At 39.1% G+C, this 13,837-nt stretch overlaps 1 protein-coding gene across 1 annotated transcript; it reads right to left on the bottom strand.

Annotated features, from left to right (window-relative positions):
* Nucleotides 1-9,034: 9,034 nt before the first annotated feature.
* LOC137394055 (chloride intracellular channel protein 6-like) lies at nt 9,035-9,754 on the bottom strand. Its single transcript, XM_068080773.1, has one exon. It carries the CDS (start codon nt 9,752-9,754, stop codon nt 9,035-9,037), a length of 720 nt encoding a protein of 239 aa, XP_067936874.1.
* Nucleotides 9,755-13,837: the final 4,083 nt, after the last annotated feature.

The following is a 13,837-nucleotide window of genomic DNA, read 5'->3' as shown; positions in this document are numbered from 1 at the left end:
AATATTAAGAAAACAACATAAAACTGCAGAGTTCACAAAGTGAAAGTCAATAAAAAACTAATTAGTTTGATAAATACCTATCTTACTGAACTCGCTGAGTAAAGTTCAATGGGACCAGACAGTCTTTTTCTGATTACATGATCCAAGGTAGTTTTCAAAAATATGGAGTGCTTTAGAATTGCCTACTCGTACCCCACAGGGACACTCCACAGAGTCACACTTGATAAAATACGTAACAATAAGTATGTTTACGTATATCCATAAACCTGGAGATATCCTTCACTAGCAACTTTCAGCTCGATAATTACGTTATCGATTGGAGGACCACCCGAGAAGGGATTCAGTAATGACACTTTTCGCACACACTGAATGTGTCAGTTATTTGGCATAAGTTCAATTTTTGTAATCTACATACATGCATTAACAATTTATAAACATCGTCGTCACAATTTTTTATGATGCATCGACAGGCATGCGAATATCTACTGTCATCAAAACCTGCCCGACTTGGTTATCCCGAACCTTTGTGCATCTGATTTGAGGAAAAAAACTACAATGCTTATTTTACAGTTTGAGGGGCACACCTAGGCCTGTATTCACTGGTTGCAAGTTGGGACGGCTGATGTTAGGCGACTAGTTATGAACACCTGAGGGTGTGGAGGGAGCAGTGTAAGACCCCCAACAGGTTTCTCTCATGTATAGGGCCTCAGCCGGACCTCTCATGTGAAGTTTTAAAAAAATTTATCGGAAAGTATTAACATTTTTCTATTTTTTGAGATTTGTTTTGTTTTAGGTGATGTGCCTGACGGGACGTTTTTAGATTAAAATAGGCAAAATTTGACCGCAGTTAAAACGCTCAGAACAAAGGCATCTTTTTCTTTTGAGCGTTTTAACAAAGATCGATTTTGCCGAGTTTATTTTAAGTTCATCCGGAGGTTTCCACGCTTTCAATGGGACATGGCTAAGCAAATGCTTAGTAAAACTTGACCTTTTGCAAACCTTTATAAAAGTCTTTAACAAGAATATTTTGCCGCTGATGATAATAATGCCGCCTAAGAACTACTAAAAGTTGATGTTTGTCTCTAGGGCTTGGAATAAAGTGATATTTTACAGCGATAAAAACCGTTTCCATAGTCGTTGGGCAAATTACTGTTTGCATGAATGATGTTGAGGTCGAGTTATCTGAAGCATTGTATTATTGCGTGGGAATGGACCAAACAAATCCGTTCGAGTTAATCTCGTGTTCGAGATGAAATGTTACATTGTATCCGAGGGCGAGTTATCCGAGTTTGACTGTACTTAGCCGCGGAAAATTCCTAAAAAGTTGGAGCGGCTCAGCCAGCCAGCCGCCCCAGGGAATACGAGCCTGGGCACACCATTGGAATCAGAATGATATGCTTGTACCCCAAACACATGCTCCATACGCGTAGAAATCTAAAAGCACCCATATTTTAAATTATATTCTATTTTCCACATTTAATGAGAAGTCGTAGTTATATATGGAGTATTTTATTTGTTTTCATCAAGGAACATGGTTTTAATTCATTTCAAATCTAGTTAAATGCAGATTGAATTTTTTGACAGCATTTTAAAATTACATAGCCTAATTACAATATAACCTAATTACAATATAACCAACATGTAGATATTTCTCTTTCCAGCATTGACTTAAATGTTAGATGTTAGAAGAACAAAAACCAGTTTTGGTGACAAAAACACTTTAGACGCAAGCTCCAAGCTGTGGCGTGTTATAAGAAGGTTATGTCTTTTGCAAAGCAGACATACGATGTACGATGTCAATGCTGACAGTAAGCTATTGCATTAATGCAAGACAAAAGCACTTCTGTTGGCTGCCAAAGCGCTGAAAATTAGCCAATGGATCAATACAATACAAAAGTACTTCTGATGGCAGCCATTTTTAATTCTTTTTTCCCATCTGGTCATCCCACCGCATGTTTTGGTTACTCAACATGGCAATTAATTATATTGTAAAATCAAAGCAAATTCCACACATACTGAAACAGTATCTTCCTAGACTAGGACACTAATCTACAATACAGCAACCATCCCCAGAGAGGAGATGAATATTAAGACACTGTCAGCCAGCCATCAAACCTCCATTCCAATTTGGTAGATGAGACTTGAAATAAAATCAAAGCTTTGCGAAAGAAAACATAGCAGTCTCAGTAAAAAATCAAACAACATTTGGGAGTGTCATAATAGGAACACCACAAAGGCAGCTAACAGCACTTTTGGCGAAACTGAAGCAATACACCCGAAAGCGAGATAACAAGAGAAGGAATAAGCCGCTCAACCATAACCCATCAAGAGTATATTTCCAATTCAAAGGATACCTGCAGAGCTCGATGGCAGAATCTCTCAAATCCAGCACCCCAAATTGTCTGGAAGAACATTTGGGAGAAATACAAACCACTGCAGATTGACTAAACCCGTTCAAAGAGAACCACTAACATACTGTGGCCCATCAAGCATTCACCATCATCAAAATAAATATTAAGCGTGGATTGCAACGTATGAAGAACTGGGCAATACCTGGACTCGACATGGTCCAAGACTTTTAGTTGAACAAACTGACATTTTTGCACATTATTATGGTGATGCATATAGAATGCCTGATAGAACAAGAATTTAGAAAAGCTGCCAAAAGGGCGAACCGTACTTCAAATAAAAGACTCTAAGCAGAAGCTGATTCTCAAGAACTAATGGCTAATAACACGCTTGCTCACCGCATGAGAACGTCTTTCAGAAATAGTTGTAGACAAACTGAAAAAGCATATGAATCAGATATGACCACTGCACAGAAAGGAACTGGAGGCAACAGTAGAGAAGACAAACACCAGGTGCTGGTGGAGTGGACATTTAGTCAAGACAGCAAGAGAGAGCATACCAATCTTATTACAGCTTCGATTGGCTACAATAAAAGCTGTGACTCCATCGCCACAGTTGAATCCTTGTGTGCCTAAGGTCATACAATGTTTACCCTGCCCTTGGATCACTCATCATGAGGTCGATGACTCACTAGAAAGCGAAACTGGTAGCAAATGGCAAAAAGCTGGCTTGTGTCAAATTCAACTGTGGTATTTATCAAGGTGACTCTTATCACTGCTTCAAGGTGACTCTTCTGCATACGCATATACCATTTTCAGAGGTGCACCAAGATCAACCACATTTACTAAATGGATGAAATCAAGCTGTAAGCAAAAAAGAAACATATTGTTGAAGCGTTAATACAACTTAATTAGCTCTACAGCAGGTCTGCAGCAAAATGACCGTAGTCATTAAAAAAAGTGGAGCCTCATTTTCAAGAAAGATCGTACTGCACATACAGATGACCAGAAAATGCCAACTGGTACTACCAAGGATTTGTAAGAAGGGGGCCGACCAGTACTTGAGGTTTATGCAAAGCAACATCGACCATGAAGCCATGAAGTAGATGACAAAGCCACTATCAAATGCAAGAACCGCATTCAACAGGTCCTATGCAGCCAGTTTAATGCCAGGAACCAAGTCACAGCAATAGACGCTTGCGTAGTCCCAATAATAAGGTACCCAGCAGGCATAATAATGTGGATTGAGAGTCCATCATGGAGCACTCTACCCGAAGTTCAACATTATTAAGTGGTACATTAGTAAGAAAAATGGTAGCTGGTGCTCAAAAGTGTACAGCAACCAGTGAAAGATGAACAGAGCATGAAAGCCTATGAAGCCCCAGGGCCACTATAGAAAAGTCGCTAGCTGAATCCCACTCAATTGCTCTGACAATGAACATTGATGATGAGGAATCTGACTGATACACCAAATGTTTTCAATGATACCTATAACTGGCAAGTATTCAAGGTTGGCAACCTTAACCAGACATACATGTAGCTGAACAAGGGTGGCCTAATGACCGATACAAAGTCACTTGTCATATAGATCATGAAGAAGCAAAATGAAGTGCTCCAATCCAGGCAACACCAAACACACATCAATCACGCTAGGAATGATCCTAGATGCAGAGTGTGTAAGGATGCAACAGGGACCATCCAACACATCATCAATAGATGCAAGCAACTAGCAAGCAATGCATATTCGGAGCGCCATAATCATCTCCAGGTTTAATGAACCGTAGCCTATACAATGAGTATAGCAGCAATAAGCTTCAACGCTGAGCTTCAAAGCTTCAAGCTTCGAAGCTTCAAGCTTCAAGCTCCGGATGAGGTCAACAAAAAGGACCGCACTAAGCTCCTTTGAGAATTTTCCATCCAAATGAACAAGTATTTTTGGCAAACCAGCCAGATACCATGGTGCTGGACAAGGAGAGCAAAAGGACTACTATAATAGTAATATCAGTATCTAATGTCTAATACATATCCAGAAAAGAGAAGAAAGCAAAAAAATATCTGCCACTCAGCGTTCTGATGCATAAGAACAACTATATTTCCAGCAGTCAGCAAGAATATTCAGGGTGATAATGCCTAAACATAGTTTTAAATCAAGCGTGTTATGGCTAACGAAGCAACAAAATAAACCACTCTCTCACCATACAACATTTCCAACTCACCCTAAAAATATGTTATCGTACTTACGGAAGCCATATGCTGTAACTTCTAGAAGACCTAGTACTGACTGTGACGGAGAGTAGAGGGCTAGGGCAACACATTTTACACTCAAGCCATCCAACTCATAATATGTAGGAAGTAGCCGGTTCTCCAGAAAGTCGATGGTAATCCAGTTCTCCGAGTCAGGTGATGGATCATTGTTTGAACTCAATGTTGATAATACAGATACATTAACTGGTCGGTTCACTGCAAGGTAAATGTTGTTGATGGTAATGTAGTTTCTACATCATCTGTAAAGCTTGATCAAGTGCGAGCAATGGATTGATAAAATCTGTTTGTAAAAAATTCTAATATCTGCTCTTTCCAGCTTGCTTCAAGTGCTTTTTTGTATTTAAGAAATTGATTGAGTTTAAAGATGAATATTTTAATTTCTTGCTTATACAAAAAATGTATATGGTTTTCTTAACAGGTTTCCAGAAACAGTCAATTTTATTGTTAGATTAAATTCAGGTTACAACATTTACCAAAGGAACTCATTGGCCCCCAACAAACATCATTCTAGTTTTTTCTATATAATATAATCTAGTATGACATTGCTGGCTGCCCCAATAGTAAGACGGTAAGACATGGTTTTACTTGAAACTTTTATAAACCAATGATATAAATGAGCATGAGTTATATTATTTCAGTTAGTAATGTGGTCTATTAACTACAAAGATTATTAGTCACTAGCAAGTTATCAGTGATTACATATCAGCTGAGATGATAAATATTAAACACTTTATTTTGTTGTTCATGAGCTCAATACAACCACATAATCTCATGGTCATGCAGCTTTGACCGCTCTTTTAATTTATATTTGCTAACTTATACAAGTTTATTAGTGTATCTTCCTCGAGAGTTTACTATTTTATGAAAATTTTTTCAAATATTTCAAAAATTAAATATTTGGCGCAACTGCCATGCACGAGCTTATGCCACAACGGCTCCACTTACAATGGAAAGCATCAAAGCAATTGAATAAACAAGGGGAAGAAAATGAAAATATAATAAAATAGAATAATATATATAACAGATTATAAAAGAGTGAGAAAATCATATAAAATAATACATGTACATGTAGCATCAGATACATAGCAGTGGTAGCCATCTTACCTTCAGCAAAAACATGTATCTCCGAAATGATATATACTTCAACCCATCGAACTAGCCACCACTGTCTTGTCAAATTTTGTGTGTTAAAACTACGGTATCGCGAAGATCCATCAACAACAAAACTAGCTGGGTAGTATATGGATAGGACAGTGCTTGCTAAAGTCGTTTGGTTTAGCAGTATGTTTTCTAAAATTAGAGTAATTCTCAACAGACTCTGTAATAGACTTTTTTTACACAAATGAAATTACATTTTAATGTTAAAAGTTGCCTTGGTCAGCAAAATAACCTTTATTATAACAAGAGCAGCGTACGTCTGAAATCGCGCTAAGAGCATTAGAAAAGAATTGCCTTGTATCGGAATTGAACTTAGATCGTCTAGAGTCTGGCGCTCTAATCGCTACACATCTTGGCCACCTTGCCATTTCATGAATTCATTATGCATATAGTGATTACTCATTACGATCTCTCGTGGTGCACGGGACTGCCAAATGTACAGGTTGATCCTAGTAATTATTCCACATGTAAAAGTTCCATCACCTCAAGACTACCAAGGAAAAGCTATCACAAGGTTTTAGAACAACAGAGCAAACGAAAAATGTTAATATGCATACTTTCAATAATATTTACTTTAACATAGACTGTTTTAACCAAAAAAGATTTGGAGTGGAATAACTTTTGAAATAGATGTTTCAGAATTTGCCTTGATCTTAACTGCACCATCCAAATGTAATAGCTAGTACTTTCAGCAGCATCCTCTATTGTGGCCTTTTCCTTCGAACGGCAAACAAAAAATTTGAAATTCAAACACCCGAAATAAAAAAAGGAAACCTGATTTGCAAACTTACGTCTTCCCTCCTCTGCCCTTCTCTTTTTTCACTCCTCGCTCATCTCTCTTTTTGCTCCCACCAATCATTCTCTCCTCTCCCACCTATCTCTCTCCCTCCACCTATCTCTCTTCCTCCACCTATCTCTCTCCCTCTATCTATCAGTCTCCCCCCACGTAACTCTCTCCCTCCATCTATCACTCTCCCTCCATCTATCTCTCTCTCTCCGTCCATCTATCACTCTCCCTCCATCTATCACTCTGCCTCCATCTATCTCTCTCCTTCCATCTACCTCTCTCCCTCCACCTATCTCTCTCCTTCCACCTATCTCTCTCCCTCCACCTATCACTCTCCCTCCATCTATCTCTCTCCCTCCATCTATCTCTCTCCCTCCATCTATCTCTCTCCCTCCATCTATCACTCTCCCTCCATCTCTCACTCTTCTCTCCCACCTATCTCTCTCCCTCCATCTATCTCTCTCCCTCCATCTATCACTCTCCTTCCATCAATCACTCTCCCTTCATCTATCACTCCCTGTCCACCAATCTCTCTCCCTCCATCTATCTTTCTCACTCCATCTATCACTCTCCCTCCACCTAACTCTCTCCCTCCATCTATCTATTTCCCTCCATCTATCACTCTCCCTCCACCTATCTCTATCTCTCCATCTATCTCTCTCCCTCCATCTATCACTCTACCTCCACCTATCTCTCTCCCTCCATCTATCACTCTCCCTCCACCTATTTCTCTCCCTACATCTATCACTTTCCCTCCACCTATATCTCTCTCTCTCTCTCCATCTATCACTCTCCCTCCATCTATCACTCTCCCTCCATCTATCTCTCCCCCTCCATCTATCACTCTCCCTCCATCTATCTATCACTCTCCCTCCATCTATCTCTATCTCTCCATCTATCTCTCTCCCTCCATCTATCACTCTACCTCCACCTATCTCTCTCCCTCCATTTATCACTCTCCTTCCATCTATCACTCTCCCTCCACCTATCTCTCTCCCTCCATCTATCTTTCTCCCTCTATCTATCACTCTCCCTCCATCGATCACTCTCCCTTCATCTATCACTCTCCGTCCACCTATCTCTCTCCCTCCACCTATCTCTCTCCCTCCACCTATCACTCTCCCTCCATCTATCTCTCTCCCTCCATCTATCTCTCTCCCTCCATCTATCACTCTCCCTCCATCTCTCACTCTTCTCTCCCACCTATCTCTCTCCCTCCATCTATCTCTCTCCCTCCATCTATCACTCTCCCTCCATCTATCACTCTCCCTTCATCTATCACTCTCCGTCCACCAATCTCTCTCCCTCCATCTATCTCTCTCACTCCATATATCACTCTCCCTCCACCTATCTCTCTCCCTCCATCTATCTCTTCCCCTCCATCTATCCCTCTCCCTCCACCTATCTATCTCTATCTCTCCATCTATCTCTCTCCCTCCATCTATTACTCTACCTCCACCTATCTCTCTCCCTCCATCTATCACTCTCCATCCACCTATTTCTCTCCCTACATCTATCACTTTCCCTCCACCTATCTCTCTCTCTCCATCTATCACTCTCCCTCCATCTATCACTCTCCCTCCATCTATCACTCTCCCTCCATCTATCTCTCCCCCTCCATCTATCACTCTCCCTCCATCTATCACTCTCCCTCCATCTATCACTCTCCCTCCACCTATCTCTCTCCCTCCATTTATCTATCACTCTCCCTCCATCTATCTCTCTCCCTCCATCTATCTATCTCCCTCCATCTATCACTCTCCCTCCATCTCTCACTCTCCTTCCATCTATCACTCTCCCTCCACCTATCTCTCTCCCTCCATCTATCTATCACTCTCTCTCCATCTATCTCTATCTCTCCATCTATCTCTCTCCCTCCATCTATCACTTTACCTCCACCTATCTCTCTCCCTCAATCTATCACTCTCCCTCCACCTATTTCTCTCCCTACATCTATCACTTTCCCTCCACCTATCTCTCTCTCTCCATCTATCATTCTCCCTCCCTCCATCTATCACTCTCCCTCCATCTATCACTCTCCCTCCATTTATCACTCTCCTTCCATCTATCACTCTCCCTTCACCTATCTCTCTCCCTCCATCTATCTATCACTCTCCCTCCACCTATCTCTATCTCTCCATCTATCTCTCTCCCTCCATCTATCACTCTATCTCCACCTATCTCTCTCCCTCCATTTATCACTCTCCTTCCATCTATCACTCTCCCTTCACCTATCTCTCTCCCTCCATCTATCTATCACTCTCCCTCCACCTATCTCTATCTCTCCATCTATCTCTCTCCCGCCATCTATCACTTTACCTCCACCTATCTCTCTCCCTCAATCTATCACTCTCCCTCCACCTATTTCTCTCCCTACATCTATCACTTTCCCTCCACCTATCTCTCTCTCTCCATCTATCATTCTCCCTCCCTCCATCTATCACTCTCCCTCCATCTATCACTCTCCCTCCATCTATCACTCTCCATCTATCTCTCTTCTTCCATCAATCACTCTCCTTCCATCTATCACTCTCCCTCCATCTATCACTCTCCCTCCACCTATCACTCTCCCTCCACCTATAACTCTCCTTCCATCTATCTCTCTCCCTCCATCTATCACGCTCCCTCCATCTATCTCTCTCCTTCGATCTATCACTCTCCCTCTATCTATCACTCTCCTTCCATCTATCACTCTCCCTCCACCTATCACTATCTTTCCACCTATCACTCTCCCTCCATCTATCTCTCTCCCTCCATCTATCACTCTCCCTCCATCTATCACTCTCCCTCCATCTATCTCTCTCCTTCCTTCTATCACTCTCCTTCCACCTATCACTCTCCCTCCATCTATCTCTCTCCCTCCATCTATCACTATCTTTCCACCTATCACTCTCCCTCCATCTATCTCTCTCCCTCCATCTATCACTCTCCCTCCATCTATACCTTTCCCTCCATCTATCACCCTCCTTCCACCTATCACTCTCACTCCATCTATCACTCTCCCTCCATCTATCACTCTCCATCCATCTATTTCTCTCCTTCCACCTATCACTCTCCTTCCACCTATCACTCTCCCTCCATCTATCTCTCTCCCTCCACCTATCACTCTCCCTCCATCTATCTCTCTCCCTTCATCTATCACTCTCCTTCCAGCTATCTTTCTCCCTCTATCTATTACTTTCCCTCCATCTATCATCTTAACTTTGTTGTGTACCCTTACTACTTGTATTCATACAAGTAATAGGACGTACAAGAAACAACCATCTACACATTCTATTATATCAATTAACCATATTATTGTACCAGCACTACTATAGTGTTGGAATAGGTTAGCTATATACATTTATACAGACTGTATATACATGTATACAGTCTGCAGGTTTAGTAAAAATAATTGCTGTACTCACTGAATCCAAACACGAGGACTTCTGTCAATGCAAAGCCGTTTTCATCATTACTATAGATGGAGAGGTATTTATACAATGGTCTATCAGGAAGGGCTATTGCATACTCATAAGAATCATGTGGTTCAGTTTCGCTAGCTATAATCACCCAGGTAGATGACTGCGGATCGGCTGATAGTGGTTGAGGTGAATACGTATAACCAAGAACAAAAGTATTGTTCATGAATGCTTCTAAAGTAGATGAAAAGTTGACAGTACAGGTTTTATAAATAGTCGAACAGCAGATGAGGCAGCTTTCCTACGGACAACTTACAAATACAGCCTCAGTGAACACAAGACAAAATTGACTACGACGATATATTTACAACGCCAATTACCAATAGGCTGGTATGAAGGGCACTCTTTTACATTTGATAAACTTATTCTATCACTTTAGTTAGTCTACAAAGCACGTTGTGAGTGTGAGCAAAGCAGTAGCGGGTAAACGGTTAGTGCGGCAACCTCTTATATAAGATGGTTCAAGTACAATTCAGAGTCATGTGGGTACATAGATATGGAGCATTAAGCTAATATTGTTGCTTTGCCATACGCAAAATCAGAAGGCTTTTTGACCATAAAGTGGTTCTGAGACCAAAAAGGTTATGAGTAAACTACCTTTATACAGCCATTTGTATAAAATGGTCATGTAGTACAGTGCAGTGCACCCTCGGAATATGATTACCCTGATATAATTTTTTTTTGCTTCATGAAGTGAAACCTGATGATTTTTCCACCTTGCCATGCAAAGCTTATTTCACCATACGAATTCAACAAAACTTTTACCCGAGTTCAAATTTGGCAGTCTGTGTGATTATTACTGTATGTATGTCAAAATAATAAAGTCGCCGAAATGCTGTTCACCGAAAACATTTTCACAACGAATGAAGCATGTGTGATGACAAATATCTCTCAGCTCAGCATTCCTCCTGTGAAAATGGGAATATTTTCTCTTTAGAAACCAGTAGCAAATTTGGAGTTGCGATTCCTTCAAACAGAAGGTCAGTTGTCAGACAAATTTTCTTAACTTCCAAACAAAAATCGACTTTATTTTGTATTAAACAGAACATTTTTGAGAACAGCATCATTCGGGCTTTCTTGGCGAAGTAGATTGAAAAAGTTTTTAATGCGTTCGGCTAAAACTTAAGTCAGAAACGAGTGAAAACGAAGCCTGAAACTAATAAATGATAAAATTTTAGCTATAAAAAGTTTAAAGTTCAGTAAAATGTTAAAAATACATTCTAAAACTTAGCTTCAAGTGTGTGTTTAGTAAGCTTAATTTATTTAAGTTAAATTCAAAGCTTATGTTGTATGTACGTCTGTCTCAAAGGTACTGCACATGGTACATTGCAATGTTACATTTTAATGCAGAGCATAACCCTAAATAACACTAAATACGCTAAAGCTACTGTAGGTAACTATAGTTATTAAGGTTAACATACTATTTTGTTACTAAGTTTTAATATGTACATTACTTGTATAAAACTTTGATGATTTTTACCAGTGGGTATTTGCATTATATAATTACTATGGTTTCTATACCACTCCGTATAATTTTGTTGTCATACAACGCCAACTCTGAAGGAGATTAAAGTCGTAAATCGAGAGTGCTCTATATAAGCGTTATAAGCATGAATTTCTAAAATCATATGTTGGAAATAACTCTGTATAATGAGACAAATATTTACTCAAATTTGCAGTTAGCTAAAAATACTGATGCAGATGTGGTCATAAAATGAAATTGACTATGTATGTAATTTTTACTTCTAAAAACGATATGATATAATTGTTCATACCTTGGCCTTCATACGCGTAGATGACAATCAAAGATACGTTACACTTCTGCCCAAGGTTCACCATCCACCATACTCCTGCCGAAGAATTGGATGTGAACACATTTCCAGGAGCATGTTTGTCCCATGATGGTAAATGTATTGCGCCATCTACCAGGATTCCGCCATCATTGTTCATAGCGCCCTTACCATTGTGGCTGTTGCCCTGGCCCAATGCCAGATTTTCTGTGAAACCAAAACAACATTAATCAAACACTTATAGAATCAGTTACAGCAGGAAGCAATTAGTGGCTAGGAAAACAGACCATTGTAAGGAAAACTCCTGACAAAAGAGAGGGTTGAAATATTATGAAGCAATATAATTAGGGTCATGTTTTCATGTTTTTATATTGTTTTACTCAAACTACTTTTAGATTTAATTAAATTTCAAGAAATAAATTTTTGTTCCGATATATTTTACGCAATGTTTTAAATGGCTCAGAGGGTTAATTAAAGCAGCTACGAAAATATCTTTTAAGAAGCAAAAAGTATTTTGCAAGCAAGTATTTTGCATTTCAGAAGCAAGTATTTCATTTAAATTTGTATTGTTTCAACATTAAATTATAATACGCTCCCTTGATTTACTTCATAGGAAATGATATGTTTAGGCGCTGCCCATTCCACATCTTTAGTTGATTTAATGAAACAGTTTACATAAGCTAGTACAGGGAGTCCACAAGTGATAACAAACTCGACTTACGCTGTTTAGAGCTAACAAATGCACCAGTGAAAATATATACAATAATATTCAAAGCAGTTTCATCTTAGCTTTGCTTATGACATAAGCGACATAGACAGTTGTAAACCAGCATCCTGTGTGCAGAGGATGAATATGCTTTGTTGGGCTTGTGGTAGAGAATGACATCACCAGTGCATAACTGGTTTCAGTGATACACCATTTTGGTTGTGCCTGTCTGTTTTGTCTCCCGACACCTGTTTGAGCTTTTTTTATTTTTTGTACTTTGATTATAACTGCAAAGAGCAAGGCTGATTCTCCTACTGATAATGCATCAAAGGAAAGGCATCATTATAGAAACTACCGTATATCTCCCCATATAACCTTCTCTCAGGTATAAGCCGATCCTAAAAAAACCGCCCTGAAATAAGGAAATTTATAAGCATTCGCATACAAGCCACCCCGACAAATTGTAACACGCCGTACATACCTACCAAAGCAAACGGTTGCGGAAGTGGAGCGCTTTGTTGGCTTAGTAAAACTGTTTTTGGTTGGTGAGTAGTATAATTAGCCTAACGTGTCATTTCTCAATCGAAAGAAAAATATCATCTGTTTGCAGTGAACCAATGGAATATACGTTGGGACCTCACGCTGACCTTAGTTTCGTTTTGGAGAAACACTTTTTGATAGCTATTTCTTCTTCACGATGATCAGATACATAAAATCCATATATATATATCTATATTTATAGGGTTCACAAATTGTAGATCAATGGACTTATGATGATCATCTATTGGGCAATAGTAGCAGTGACAGTGAGTATTTATTTCTAACAGAAATAATAATAATAATGCTGTAAGCTATTGTAATAATAATGCTGTAAGTTATAGAAATTAAAATGCTGTAAGCTATAGTAATAGTAATGCTGTAAATTATAGTAATAATACTGTTGTAGGCTGTAGTAATAATAATGCTGTAAGTTATAGAAATTAAAATGCTGTAAGCTATAGTAATAGTAATGCTGTAAATTATAGTAATAATACTGTTGTAAGCTGTAGTAATAATAATGCTGTAAGCTATAATAATAATAATAATGCTGTAAGTTATAGTGATAATAATGCTGTAAGCTACAGTAATAATAATGCTGTAAGCTGTAGTAATAATAATACTTTAAGCTATAGTAATAATAATGCTGTAAGCTATAGTAATAATAATACTGTAAGCTACAGTAATAATAATGTTGTAAGCTATAGTAATAATATTGCTGTAAGCTACAGTAATAATAATGCTGTAAGCTATAGTAATAATAATGTTGTAAGCTATAGTAATAA

This window comes from Watersipora subatra, chromosome 4 (genome assembly GCF_963576615.1).
Source record: "Watersipora subatra chromosome 4, tzWatSuba1.1, whole genome shotgun sequence".
NCBI lineage: Eukaryota > Metazoa > Bryozoa > Gymnolaemata > Cheilostomatida > Watersiporidae > Watersipora > Watersipora subatra.
The sequence above is the reverse complement of the archived record's forward strand: the minus strand, read 5'-3'. Positions and strand labels throughout refer to the sequence as shown.

Excerpts from the sequence above, each read along its gene's own strand:
- LOC137394055 (XM_068080773.1), bottom strand. The coding sequence starts at position 9,754 with ATGATAGATGGAGGGAAAGTAATAGATAGAGGGAGAAAGATAGCTGGA.